The sequence below is a fragment of the Sciurus carolinensis genome, chromosome 12, assembly GCF_902686445.1.
Source record: "Sciurus carolinensis chromosome 12, mSciCar1.2, whole genome shotgun sequence".
NCBI lineage: Eukaryota > Metazoa > Chordata > Mammalia > Rodentia > Sciuridae > Sciurus > Sciurus carolinensis.
In genome coordinates, this window is record NC_062224.1 from 113598012 (window position 1) to 113611218 (window position 13207).

At 49.3% G+C, this 13207-nt stretch overlaps 1 protein-coding gene across 4 annotated transcripts; it reads left to right on the top strand.

Annotated features, from left to right (window-relative positions):
• The first annotated feature begins 4805 nt into the window (after positions 1-4805).
• LOC124961068 (E-selectin-like) lies at positions 4806-12967 on the top strand. 4 transcript variants are annotated; one of them, XM_047519807.1, is made up of 13 exons: positions 4806-4886; positions 5503-5886; positions 6356-6463; positions 6630-6815; positions 7501-7686; positions 7783-7971; positions 8864-9052; positions 9177-9365; positions 9553-9729; positions 10223-10321; positions 11441-11462; positions 11564-11645; positions 12508-12967. In XM_047519807.1, exons 1-12 carry the CDS (start codon positions 4850-4852, stop codon positions 11619-11621), a joined length of 1824 nt encoding a protein of 607 aa, XP_047375763.1. In that variant the 5' UTR covers positions 4806-4849; the 3' UTR covers positions 11622-11645; positions 12508-12967. The 4 variants fall into 4 exon arrangements, with proteins under 4 accessions (XP_047375763.1, XP_047375764.1, XP_047375765.1 ...); XM_047519808.1 differs by having other exon boundaries at positions 11564-11636; XM_047519809.1 differs by having other exon boundaries at positions 11567-11645.
• The last annotated feature ends 240 nt before the right edge of the window (positions 12968-13207 follow it).

The following is a 13207-nucleotide window of genomic DNA, read 5'->3' on the forward strand; positions in this document are numbered from 1 at the left end:
CCTCTGCGAAGCCGGCGTCTTGACTCTCCGAATCGTGCCTGCACTTCAGCGTAACTAGGGCAGCAGCGACCAGGGAGGGCGGTGGCCGGTAGCGGCCTCCGCATGGAGAGCGCTGCGTAGGCCGGGCCCAGGCTTCTGTGCGCTGGCCGTGCCGCTGGAGCCCCTGCAACCTCCGGCCTGAGGGCTGCGCAGCGGGCAGGGCGGCCAAGCTGCAGGTCTCTTAAGCAGCCGGGCAGCAGCCAGAGCACAGACTGGGCGCAGGCGGGCGTGGCCAGGGCCCGCTCTGCCACCCAGGGCCCACTAGAGTGTCTTTAGTTTGCCATGGGCCGGCAGCTTCCCCTCCCTGCCCGGAATCTGTGAGATGGTGAATGCGTGTGGTCTAGGTGTGGGAGGTTGCTCCGGATGATGCGAAGCAGACAGCCCACCACGTCTGTCCCTCAGAGTACGTGCAGGTGACATCACCGCCAAACTCCAGCCGGCTCTTCCTTGGGGAGCGCTTCCTCTGGCCACAGAGTCCACCTGGAAGGGCAGGGAACCAGCCCTGCAGGAGCAGCCTCCCCCCAGACTGCCCTCTCCTCCCTGCTGGGACACGCTGAGGTGTCTGTACTGTCCCCCAGAGTCCCCTGAGACCTCCCACACTCTGATCCTCTCCTCTGGAAACCTTGCATTGTGTCCATGTGAGCGCTGGGGACCCCTCATTTCTAAACTATAACAGTTCTGCAACACTTTCTCATGTGAAAACTTAGGGTCGCTTCCCTGCTGAGATTCGCATTAGGCAGGCATGGAGTCACCAAAGACGTGGATTTGAATTCCAGCTCTGCTGTTTACTAACTGAAAAACTCAGGTGAATAACCTCGGTTTCCTTCTCTGCAAAATGCAACTCATGTCTACCTTCACTTTGTAAAACCTGTATGAAGCAATGGGTGTAAAGCGTTCATCTGCAGCAGCACTGTGCATGGGTCGTGATAGGAACTGTTTCTAAAAGCTTCACAGCAAGGAAAAGTAGTGGACACTCCGTCTTAAAATAGTGTTTTCCCTAATCATCATTATGTGATAATGTCACAGCCAGCAGGGCTGCAGTCCAGCAACCTTGGCTCCCAGAGGGGGAATTTGAGACTTGATGAGGCAAGAGAATCTGTTCCAAGTCACAGAGCTAATTAGTGCACAATTGAAATCTCTTGGGTTAAATCACTGCATTCATTGTTATCAAGTTAATCTTGCTATTTCCAAATAAAAATGCTACCTAATTATTTAATCAATTATCATTTTAACTAGTAAATATTTTAATTAATGCATACTTCCATTTATGCAGGTTATTTCAATTTCTTTAAAATTTTTTTATTTGTTTCAATCACCAATTATTATAGAGAGCTAGAAAATTCAGGATTTTCTCCTACTTCACTTCTTTGAAATCACCTATTTTTACTTTGGGGGGGAATGATATCTTTTCATCACCATTTGGTGTCCTTTTTGATCTATTTGGAATTGTTTCATTTTGTTTCTGAAACAATAATTTCAAAGTGATGCTTTAAGAAGTGACCAGGCTAGACCCTTCTGATGTGAGGCTCTGAGAACAAAGCTAATAATACTCCTGTAGGAAACTTCTAACTTACAAAACAAGCAGCACAGGGGGCCAAGGACAACAAGTCAGGGGGCTTTTCTGAAATCCAGGGTATTTTTTCTCCTGTGTTAACAATGGTCAGCAGTCTGGCTACATTCAGGAAAAGTTCTGCTAATTAACCTGCCCACCCATGTTTGTTTCTTCCGCTCTGGGAATTCACCAGAGTTGGCTCATTTGGAAGATATTCCCATTAGCAGAAGCTTCAAGATAAGGTGCTGCCAAACAGGAAGCACAAAACACATCAAAATTCTAAGTCTCAGAATAATCCAGGAAGCTCAAGAGGAGCATTAGTAGTGAAGTTGGAACACCCCATCAGAGCCACCTCAGATATTCAAAGTACAATTTCCTGGACCCCATCTGGACCAACTTAAGTCACAGTCTCTAATTATGGACCTGAAGATGTGTATTTCAAATAAGATGCCCAGGAGATTCTTCTCATACTGAGTTCTGAGAAGCCGAGGTCCAGCAGGTGTGGAGAGCAGAGCGTGGGAGTGCCCAGAGCTCCTACCCCACCCAGGGTCCAGCTGTCTGCGCCCCCCAGCGAGTGACTCAGCTTTCCTGGGAAGAGAATTTGCAGGGACACAGACCAATTCTGCATCAAGTGTACTTACCTTCTGATTAGAATAGAACTGCCACTCCATAATACAGTCGTACAGCACATTAGTTTTATTTCACAATTTTCTGTGTGCAAGAATTTCTTGTACTCTGCTCATTCTACAAATAAGATTGAGGCTGGATTAGGATTTCCCCTCTTTACCTAAGTCTCTGCAAAGGTGACTTACTTATTATTAAAGTAGATTTTTTTGGTGGGGGAGAGAGGGTTAGCAAGGCTGTCAAAAATAAGCACTTTGAGGTGACATAAACCTCCCCAGAGGGAGGACAGTGGGAAGGCCCAGGAGACAGGAGGCCACTGCCCGTGACGTTGGCAGTGAGGACCCAACACAATTGGACTCTCCACAGAGGCCCTTTCACATGTGGTTATGGACAGTGCTACCTTCCAGCAGACCTCCGTCCACAGAATAGCCACAGTTAAGATTCTAACATTGGCCTGGGGACCCCAGGCCTCACACTGGCTCTCCCTCCCTCCCTCAGGGTCGCCCCTTCACTATGAAGGCGAGACGGCCCGGGGCCCAGACACAGGAGCAAAAGTGGTTAACACTCTCCATGTCCGATTGAAGGGTGTGGAGGGGGACAAGGGACTTCCAGGAAAAGGGAAGACCAAGCAGGAACACTTGGCGCCTGGGAGCCGACAGAGCAGCCCAGGAGGCGCAACCCGGCTGGGCCTGTGTCTGCGCCTCCTTCTTTTTTCTTTCCTTTCCCCCGTGGAGCGGGTGGGGAGGCATCCCTCAAAGGGAGGTTGTCCCGGGGACACTCAGCCACGTCCTCAGAGCTTGGGAGACTCTGGAGCCGAGGCCCCTCTCGCTGGCCTGTCTCTGGGGGAGTTTTGTGTAGAAGGGGGATAATCCTCAACAGCTCCCCCTACTCAAGTCTCGCCCAGTTCCTCTCCCAGCCCCTGCCCAGGTGAGAGCCCCTCCTGAGACCCTCACAGCACAAACGGGGGCTGCCCAGAGTCCCTCTGCTTCCCTCCCCTGGTCCTGCCGTCCTGGGGCCTCTCCAGGGGAGGTCGACCTGCGGCCTGCTCAGCGACCCCGGGAGCCTGCGGAAAGCCCTTCCTTCTCAGCTCCCACCCAGGGCCAGGGACATGGGCACCGTCCTGGGAGAACGCAGGACGCTTGGGAGGGAGAGTGGACCTAACCCGGCTTAAACGCCGGGTTCTAATCACCCTCCTCACCAACCTCTCCCGCTCCTTTCTCCTGTCCTTCCTGTGATACTGAGTTTCTCCCGGAAGCTTTCTCAGGACAAATTTCCAGCAGTCATGTTGCCCTTTGGCCTTGGAGGGAACTCGATTTTGAGTCAGTTTCCCAAGGGAGGTGCGGCTGGAGGTGCACAGCTCCCTGCAGGCAGAGCCAGCCTGCCTGGTTGGTGTCCTCTGTCCACTTACTCCCTCCTGCTTATGGTTATGAAACCGATTGCTGTCACAAGAAAATGTGACATTTATATATATATATATATATATATATATATATATATATATATGATGGAATATTACTCAACTTTAAAGAAGAATGAAATTCTAGCATTTGCTGGTAAATGGATGAAGTTAGAGAATATCATACTAACTGAAATAAGCCAAACCCCAAAAAACCAAAGGCCCAATGTTTTCTCTCATATGCGGATGCTGATTCACAATAAGGGGGGGGTGGATAGGGAAGAATAGAGTGACTTTATATTAGATAGAGGGGAGTGAAGGGAGGGGAGGGGTATGGAGGTGGGAATAATATAGAGTGAAACAAACATTGTTACCTTATGTACTTGTATGATTGCATGACGGATGTGTTCCTGCAATATGTATAATCAGAGGATGAGAGATTACACTCCATTTACGTATGATCTATCAAAGTGCATAAATGCATTCTACTGTCATGTACAACTCATGAGAAAAAAAATGAAAAAAATTTTTACAAAGAAATAAAAAAAATTGAAAAATGAAGCCCAGAAAAAAAATTAAAACAATACAAAGGCAATACGAAGGAGAATTAACTTTAGGGCAGCACTTCTGACATCACTGTAAGTTTTAGCATTGTGGATATTACCAGGAAACTTCTGGATGCCATTGAGGATTTCCTCCTGGCTGGATTTGGAGAGTCTCCTGTTGCTCACAGGAAGTGGGTCCTGCTATAAAGGGCCCAGCAGAGGCGACGACGCTCAACAGGGCTTGGCTGACTTCGCATCAGAAACACCCAGGAGCAGGAGACAGAGCATCGCCACTCACCTGAGCAGTCCCAGCCCAAGGACCAGCGCAGAACAGTAAGTGCAGCCTTCATTGCAAGAGCGGCCTCGGGCCAGGAGGCAGATTCATCAGTATGAACCCATGTGCAGACAGCCTTCTGATAAGAGATCCGTGCAAGCTTTAATTGTATTGGGGTTAAAGCCTGTCTTGTCTCTTTTGCCTAAAGGAGGAAAATCTTAAATTTTGTATTTATTCATTCCAGTAACACCTTTCAGATAAATACGTGGCACTGGGATCCTTTATCCTAAACCTCATGCTGGTGCCTTAAACATCAGAATGATTTGAGTAACTGGCTGCCTAACTTTTCCTTCTGTAATCAATTTTTCTCCCCAGGAAAACTCCAAGTCTAGCCCACTGGTGAGAAGAAGCCTGAAGTCATGATTGCTTCACAGATTCTCTCCACTCTCACTTTTGGTAAGTCGCTGTCATGAGACGGGCCAGGGCTTCTCATCTCCTCCCGACTGACACCGGAGACCAGGTTATTCTTCCTGGTGTGGGACTGTCCTGTGCGTGCTGGATGTTTAGCAGCAGCCTGGCCTCTACCTGCCTGGCGTGAGGGAAACTGACTTCTTAGTGTCCTATTTCCATCTGTGTAAATATCGATCAAAAATGGTCTATGCAGGCATTGTGACAATTCAGTGATAGATAGTTTAGGTGTCTGGGGGCATCTGGACAAATCTGAAGAAGGCAGCAATCTGACGGTCATGGTGACTTCATATTCCCAAAGACATGATTTTGGTTCTGAGTGCCTCGCATGGCGCCTGGTAGCTCATACTAAGGCTCAGTACTGCAGAATCAGAGGCAGAATCACAAGGCTGTTGGGAGGGTGAGAACAGAGCCCTGGGGTGGCCAGGCGCAGAGCGAGGCACAGTGATGCTGCTTTCTCTCATATTGCCTCCTACTTTTCCAAAGGTGAATGACTTTGTCATCCTAATCCAGACTATGCCCAAAATAAGACAACAAAGACCCAGTGAGCAGAGTTAGACCCCAGCAGGACTAAACACTGCCATTCTTTCTCGCTCCCCCCCAGTGCTCCTCCTTAGAGAGAGTGCAGCCTGGACTTACGGTGTGTCCACAAGCAACATGACTTATGACGAGGCCAGTGCTTACTGTCAGCAGAGGTACACACATCTGGTCGCAATTCAAAACAAGGAGGAGATCGAGTACCTGAACGCCACGTTGAGCTATTCTCCAAGTTACTACTGGATCGGAATCAGAAAGGTCAATGGCGTGTGGGTCTGGGTGGGGACCCAGAAGCCCCTGACCAAAGAAGCCGAGAACTGGGCTCCAGGAGAACCAAACAACAAGCAGAACAACGAGGACTGCGTGGAGATCTACATCAAGAGACCAGAAGGTTCCGGCATGTGGAACGATGAGAGATGCAGCAAGAGGAAGCTTGCGCTGTGCTACACAGGTAGGGAGCTCAGGCCGCCGCGTGCTGAGGACTCGCAGTGGCAGCAGCTGGCCTCCACTGTGGTCCGTGGCTCTGAAGGATACGATGTGTCCCGGCTAAGGTCCCCTTTACTCCTCTGTGCAGACGTAGGCAGGAACCTGTGTACTGTGTGGCCTGAGCGCACACGGGAGGGCCACACAGACCCAGGTGGCAGCTCAGTCACTCGTTTAGTTTTGGCAGGGGAACTGTCTTCCGGCTAGTGACGCAGGGACACCCAAGCGTGGTACAGCTGCAGCTCCTCCCCACGTCTCCAACATTAGTATCCGATACAAAAAGATGAGCCTGGAGCTCAGATCTGGCATTTTGTGCAGCACCATTAAAATCCCGGGCACCTGGTACCCTAGGTGATGCCCACTGCACACTGCTGATCCCAACAGTAACAAATTCTTTACAAGCACAACAACTGTCCTGGTGGCTTGTGTTCCTGCAGCTGCCTGCAACCAGGCCTCCTGCAGTGGCCATGGCGAGTGTATAGAGACCATCAACAACTACACCTGCAGGTGTCAGCCCGGCTTCCGTGGACTCGAGTGTGAGCAAGGTAAGTTGTTGTCACCTCCCCCTTCACTTGGGACCGAGGCCCCTTCCCTCCCAGCTGCTCTGGAGTGTGGCCTGCATATCTTCCCTCCCTGGACCAGTCAGAGCCTGTCTTCCTCCCGCTGTCGGAGGCGAGGGCTGGGCAGAACTCACCTGGGTCCCCTTTGCAGTTGTGACCTGTGAAGCACAGAAGGACCCTGAGCATGGAAGGCTGGATTGCACTGCACCCTTTGGGACCTTCAGCTACAGTTCCTCCTGCTCCGTCAGCTGCGATGAGGGCTACCTGCCAAGCAGCACGGAGACCAGCCAGTGTACATTCTCTGGGGAATGGAGTGCTCCTCCTCCCACCTGCAAAGGTGAGCCTCCTTCAGACGCGAGGACAGTCCCCACTCACCCTCATCGACCCAGGCTCTTATCCAACCCCAGGGGAAGCTCTTTTGGTGGTCATCTTAGTCAATCATGCTCTCTCAGCCATGTATGTTGTCTCTCAGGGACACACTTGGTTTGAGAGAGGTTTATATTCTGTGTTTGAAGTGGGCATCTTAGGTTCTGGTGCCTTGTAAGCACAGAACCACCTGCAGAATCCTAATGGCCTCCCTTCCCTTCTCCTTCCCTCTCTGCCTTGGCCATGCAATGGGACTAACTTAAGACAGGGACCATCAAGCAGGCTCAGCATTTCCCTTTTTTCTCTCAATCTTACCTTCTGGAGCAGAGGCAAAAAGTTCAGGCCTTCTGATCCCACTGAATTTGTATGTCACCATTGTTTTTATCCTAACTAGTCAAAAATACTGATCGGGAATTTATTTTTTCTTCATATTTGCTTTCTTGTCAATAGAGACAATTTTGCACAAAGTAAAATAGATAGGAAAAGAAGGATCCATTAATAAAAATGAGCAAAAACTTCTTTGTGGGGTTTATGTTCCCAAGCATTGACTTTGGGATCTACTTTCGAAAGTGACTGTCTTCCTGTTATAAATTCCAAGCCAATAGGCAGTGAAAATAGGCTTCTTTGAAATTCATGGAGCTCTTTCAACTCCCCAGTGGTTGAGTGTGATGCTTTGGCACACCCACCCCACGGCACTGTGGACTGTGGCCCGAACTCTGGAAGTGTCCCCTGGAACACCACGTGTGCCTTTGACTGTGAGGAAGGATTTGAGCGCGTGGGAGCGCAGAACCTGAAGTGCACCTCCACCGGGAGCTGGGATGATGAGAAGCTGCGGTGCAAAGGTAATGTCCACACGGACAAAGTCAACATTCTCTTTCTCTTCCTACACTCGAAGTGGCAGCCAGCCTTGCTAATGTACATGGGTGCCTGCTTTGCAGCTGTGACGTGTGAAGCCATCCCCATGCTGCAGAACGGCTCTGTGCACTGTGTCCACTCCAAGGCTGGAGAGCTCACCTTCAAGTCGTCCTGCAAATTCACCTGTGACGGGGGCTTCAGGCTGCTGGGGCCAGCCCAGGTCGAATGCACAGCACAAGGCCAGTGGTCACAGCAAATTCCAGTGTGTGCAGGTGAGCAGAGATTGTGCCCTTACACGTTCCTTTCTAAAAGAGCAGTGATCTCCGAGCTTGTGCAGGGAAAATGAGAGCAGATGTCAACTTCAGCCATAGGTACCAGATTTGATGGACAACAGTCCTACCTTTGCGAGTCATGTGCAAGAACCAGGGAAAAGACTATGTAATTCTGAGTGAATGCTTTGCTGGTTTCTTAAATATGCTATGTTAACATACACTATAGACATTGGCATGGAATAGGCAGAATTCTTAGTCTAAACAAAATCCCATTAGAAAATTTAGAAAGCAGAATGAGAACATGACCAGAAGCTAAGCTCTTCTCATTCCTTTCTTCTGCAACTACCAGTGACTAGCAATGAAGAGGAAGCCCCAGCATGGGCCGGTTGTGGAGATGGCCTTGCACACACATGAGCACTGAAACTTAGCTCCAGGATGTTGGAGACATGCAGGTCCCATTACCAGGCATGGTTTCCTCATTAGCTAATGCAGCTCAGAATGATTTCCAGGGGAAAAGAGCGGCATCAAAGCCAAGCTCCAAGCAGGCAGATTTTCCTGGCGCCTTCTTCTCTTCCTTTCTTTTTGGCCCCATCTGCAAGCATCCAGGATCTGTAAGTTGTCCTCTGGCTGCATAAAATCTTTCCTTTGACTTAACTTCCTGTCCATGTCAGAAGAACAGTGCTCAGTTTCCTGTTAAAGGCTGCTCTTTAGTATGTGCCATTACAGGTGAGGGACTGGAACTCAAAACAGCCAGCTTCCCAGTTGCTCAGGGAATATCGAGGAATCTGGACTTTTTTGAATGTTGCTTGGTCCTAAATGACCTGGGTGGTCAAATACCAAGCAGTCTGCAGTTTCACAGTGGTATTTTCTGACCACCATTTTGATGTCTCAGCTTTCCAGTGTGCAGCCTTATCCAGCCCGGAGCGAGGCCATGTGAATTGTCTTCCTAGTGCTTCTGGAGGCTTCCAAAATGGATCCAGCTGTAGGTTCTCCTGTGAGCCAGGATTTGCTTTGAAGGGATCTGAAAGGCTCGAGTGTGGCCCCACTGGGGAGTGGGACAGTGAGAAGCCCGCGTGTGAAGGTACCGACTTTGTTTCCATTTGATTTAAGATAAAAGCCACCAGGGAGCCCAGGCTTGGCTGCCTGGAGAGCCCTGCGGCCGCCTGGCACACACAGGCTCCACAGGGCTCGCTCTTGCCTTCCAGCTGTGCAGTGTGCTGCTCTCTCTGCGCCCCGGAACGGCTCTGTGAGGTGCACTCCTTCCCCCACTGGGAAGTTCCCCTACAAGTCCTCTTGCACCTTCCACTGTGAGGACGGCTTTGACCTACACGGATCAGCTCAGCTGGAGTGCACATCTCAGGGACAGTGGACACACGAGGTCCCCTCCTGCCAAGGTAGGGGGAGTTCAGGTCACATGCCTCGTAAGATTGCGACCCTCAGTGGCTTCAGGGGCTTTGGTCCTAATTTCCTACATGCTGAGTCCTATGCAGGGTTGATAAGCTGCACTTCTTGGTGACTTAGGGTGCTTTAGAAGCTTCCAGCAGTTTTCCTAACCTCCACCCTTGTGCCTGTCATTTACAGTGGTGCAGTGCTCAAGCCTGGCAGCTCCAGGAAAGGTCAACGTGAGCTGCAGTGGAGAGCCTGTGGCTGGCACTGTGTGTGAGTTTGCGTGTCCCGAAGGCTGGACGCTCAATGGCTCTGCGGCTCTGACGTGTGGTGCCACAGGACACTGGTCTGGGACGCTGCCTACCTGTGAAGGTGATGCATTGACTGAGGCTGGCTGCCGGGTGACCAGAGAGAAGTGAGGGAGCCCTGTTGCCATAGCGATTAAAGATGCCTTGTGTCCATCTCAGAATGGTTACCCAGCTGGGCACATTTATGCTTATGGAGATAGGCAGGAGACGGAGACTGGGCATGTGGGCGGAAAGGGGAGAATTCCGACAAATGGCAAAGGAGACCTGGAGAGGAAAGGAAGAGGGGGAAATGGAAGAGAGAGGGGGCGGGGGAGGGAGAGGTAGAGGACACAGGTGCAGCCAGCGTCCAGCAGGCAGGGTAGAGTTCTGCCTGGCAGCGGTGGGCAGCCAAGGCGGGCTGGACGGGTCTCAACAGCCTGTTATGCCACCTCTGCCTCATGACTTGAACCAGACAGTTCAAGTTACCCGGGCACCAATGTAACAGAAAAGGTGACGTGGACGGGCAGGAAGATCTTCAAGCCAGGTCCTCATGGCCACCCTCCCCTCTGTTGCCGTAGCTCTGCCCGAGTCCAACATTCCCTTGGCAGCTGGACTTTCTGCTGCAGGAACCTCTCTCCTGACAGTGACATCAGTTCTCCTCTGGCTTCGGAAGAAAGGTGAGGGAGTTGATGAATGTGCTCCAAAAACATTTTCAAAAATATCATTTTTTCCTGATTGTTGCCATATAGTTTCTCTTGTAAATTTAGACAGTTACTACAATCTAGCGATTGCATGAACACTAATATACTGCTTTATAATTAAGCAAAAGTCTTAGGAAGAGTTCAAAGGCAACTGAGATTTTGAAGAATTTTAGGAAATATAAATGTTAACCTTGCTAACATTGTTCAACCCCAAAGGGCGCTATTTGCATTGACTTCTGTGTTGTCTCTGAAGTTGTGAAATGGGACTGGCATAATTCGTGCTCTGGGGAGGATGGATAAATGCTTCCTTAAAAGATTTGGGCTGGGTGGGGTGGCACATGCCTGTGATCCCAGCGGCTCAGGAGGCTGAGGCAGGAAGATTGCGAGTTCAAAGTCAGCCTCAGCAAAAGCGAGATGCTAAGCAACTCAGTGAGACCCTGTCTCTAAAAAAAATGCAAAATAGGGCTGGGGTTGTGGCTCAGGACCCGAGTGTCCCTGTGTTCAATCCCCAGAACCTCCACCTCTAAAAAAAAAAAAAAAAATTATTTGGAACACAGTCTTAAATTTAGAGATACCTCCTAAGGATTATGTGAACACATCTATTCACACTCATGACTTGTTTGGTTTAAAGAGAAAAACACTATTTTAGAAAACTTGATCCCAGGGATTGAACCCAGGAGCTCTTAACCACCGAGTCACATCCCCAGTCCTTTTTGTGTTTTATTCTAAGACAGGTCCTTGCTGAGGCTGGCTTTGAACTTGCAGTCCTCCTGCCTCAGCGTCCTGAGTTGCAGGGATTATAGGCATGCACCATTCCACCCCACAGAAAAAGGTTAAAACTAAATTTTAGACATTTGAGAAATAAGGTTCTTCATGTAAAAAAAAAAAAAAAAAAAAGTCCTGACTTGGGGCTTGTCCTTTGAAGGCTGTGCACTGTGCATTTACTTTAGTAACCTGGTCGTGTTCCCGCTCTGATTGTTACAGAGCCCAGGTGCACTGAGCTTGCAGGCCCTGATGATCAGGTCATATTGTATCTGGATTTGCAATGTCCTTAAAAGTCATTTGGTCTAAAGGATGGTTTTCTTTCTCTTGCAGCAAGGAAATTTGTCCCTGCTAGGTAAGCTGCATTCTTGCACAATGCATGCTGTGAACATTCTAAACATTTTCCTCCCTTCCTGCTGGAACAGTGGCTCATTAGTGTTCTTATGTATCCCACAGCAGCTGCCAAAGCCTGGAATCCTATGGAAACTACCAGATGCCTTCAGACTCCATCTAAGCTCAAAGGACTCTGGTGAGACTTGTAAGTGGAAGTCACGAGGGAACATTCTCTCTAGGCGCTCTGCTCATCCTTGGGCCCCTCCAAACCTGCCATTTCCCACAGGGACTCTCCATCTCCATGGCACTTGCTGGAAAGTCATTTTGTTTCTTTGCAGGGGAGGGAAGAAACAGAGATCTGGCTTTCCTGGGGCAATTCCTCTATGAAAGATAATAATGATGGTGACAGTTGACCCTTATGTGGCACTTACTGTGCCCTAGAAACTGCTCTAAGCTAGGAGCCCCATGAGATAGGGATGACTACTCTATTTTTCCTCATTTTGAAGGAGCAAAGGAGGCAGAGAGAAGTCAAGTGACTTGCCTGAAGTCTCAAAGCTCCTAAGTGGAGGAGCTGGGATGTAAACCCAGGCAGTCTGGTTCTAGCATCTGTGTTCTTAAGCATCTGCTCTGCTTGGGAGGATTTGTAATGGTCAAGTGAAGTCCCTTGCAATACTTAAAAAAATTAATAAACAATTTTTGCGCAGTTTTAAGTGTATAGAAAAATTGAGCAGCGTTTTGTCATCTTTAGGGTTATCTGCATCTCGTCCTAGCATGACTCCTTGGGTGCAGTTGATGGAGCAGTAGAGATGTAGTATTATTAACGTCCCAAGGTTACTTTAGGGTTCACTGTGTTGTGCATTCTGCTGGGTTTAACAGATGTGTGATCCCTGTAGCCACCATGAGGGTGCCATGGAGAATAGTTTCCCTGTCCTAGCTGAAGAGCACTGGCTGTTGCTCTTTGGGTGACCCCAGCCAGAGTGCACGCTGTCTGTGCTAGAACGTGTACTCTGTTGGCACCTCCAGTATGCACAAGTGTCCTGATGACACATGTTTGCTTGCACTTGCAGGAACCCTGGTGCATCCTGGGAACTAGAGTGACTCACTGAAGACAGCAGAGCTGTCCTGGGCCCCTGGCCTTCCTGGACATTGTACCTGTGCCTTGACAGCTGGGACCACGACTTCAGTGGATGAGAGTTCAGAGCCAAGGACAGCCTTCCACTAAAAGACACAACGCAGAAGAAAGCCTTCTGTTTCCTATTCCCAGGATAGAAAGTGCTGGCCACTGAGGAGAGAGGATCGTCTTCAAAGCAAGTTGAAGAGACCAAAGCTCCGAACTCTCAGAATTCCTCTCCTAACTCTCCCTGGAGGCTCTGAATCTCAGTGGAGAAACAATGTTTCCTGGCTGTTTCTCTTTAGCCCCCCACAGTGTTGCAACTGCTAGTTACAGAATTGCCTTCAGAGGGGTACATAATAATTATCAGCAGTGTACAGGAAACCAATTAGCCATAGATATTTTACTTCCAACTTGGGAAAAATGAAAAACAAAAAACAAACAAAAAACATGACAAGGTTTTTAATGCCCAGAGGTGACTTTGCAGGCGCTGTTGGTGGTATAAGGTGCAAATCCTATTTAATACTGAGTGGAAGGATCACCAAGCACCATCTTAATCATGTTTACTTCTACAGGACTCAGTGCTTCTAAAGTGTTCCTAGAGGTTGTGCTCTTCCTACTTGCCTTGATATAGCATGCTTCTTCTGAATTCTTAA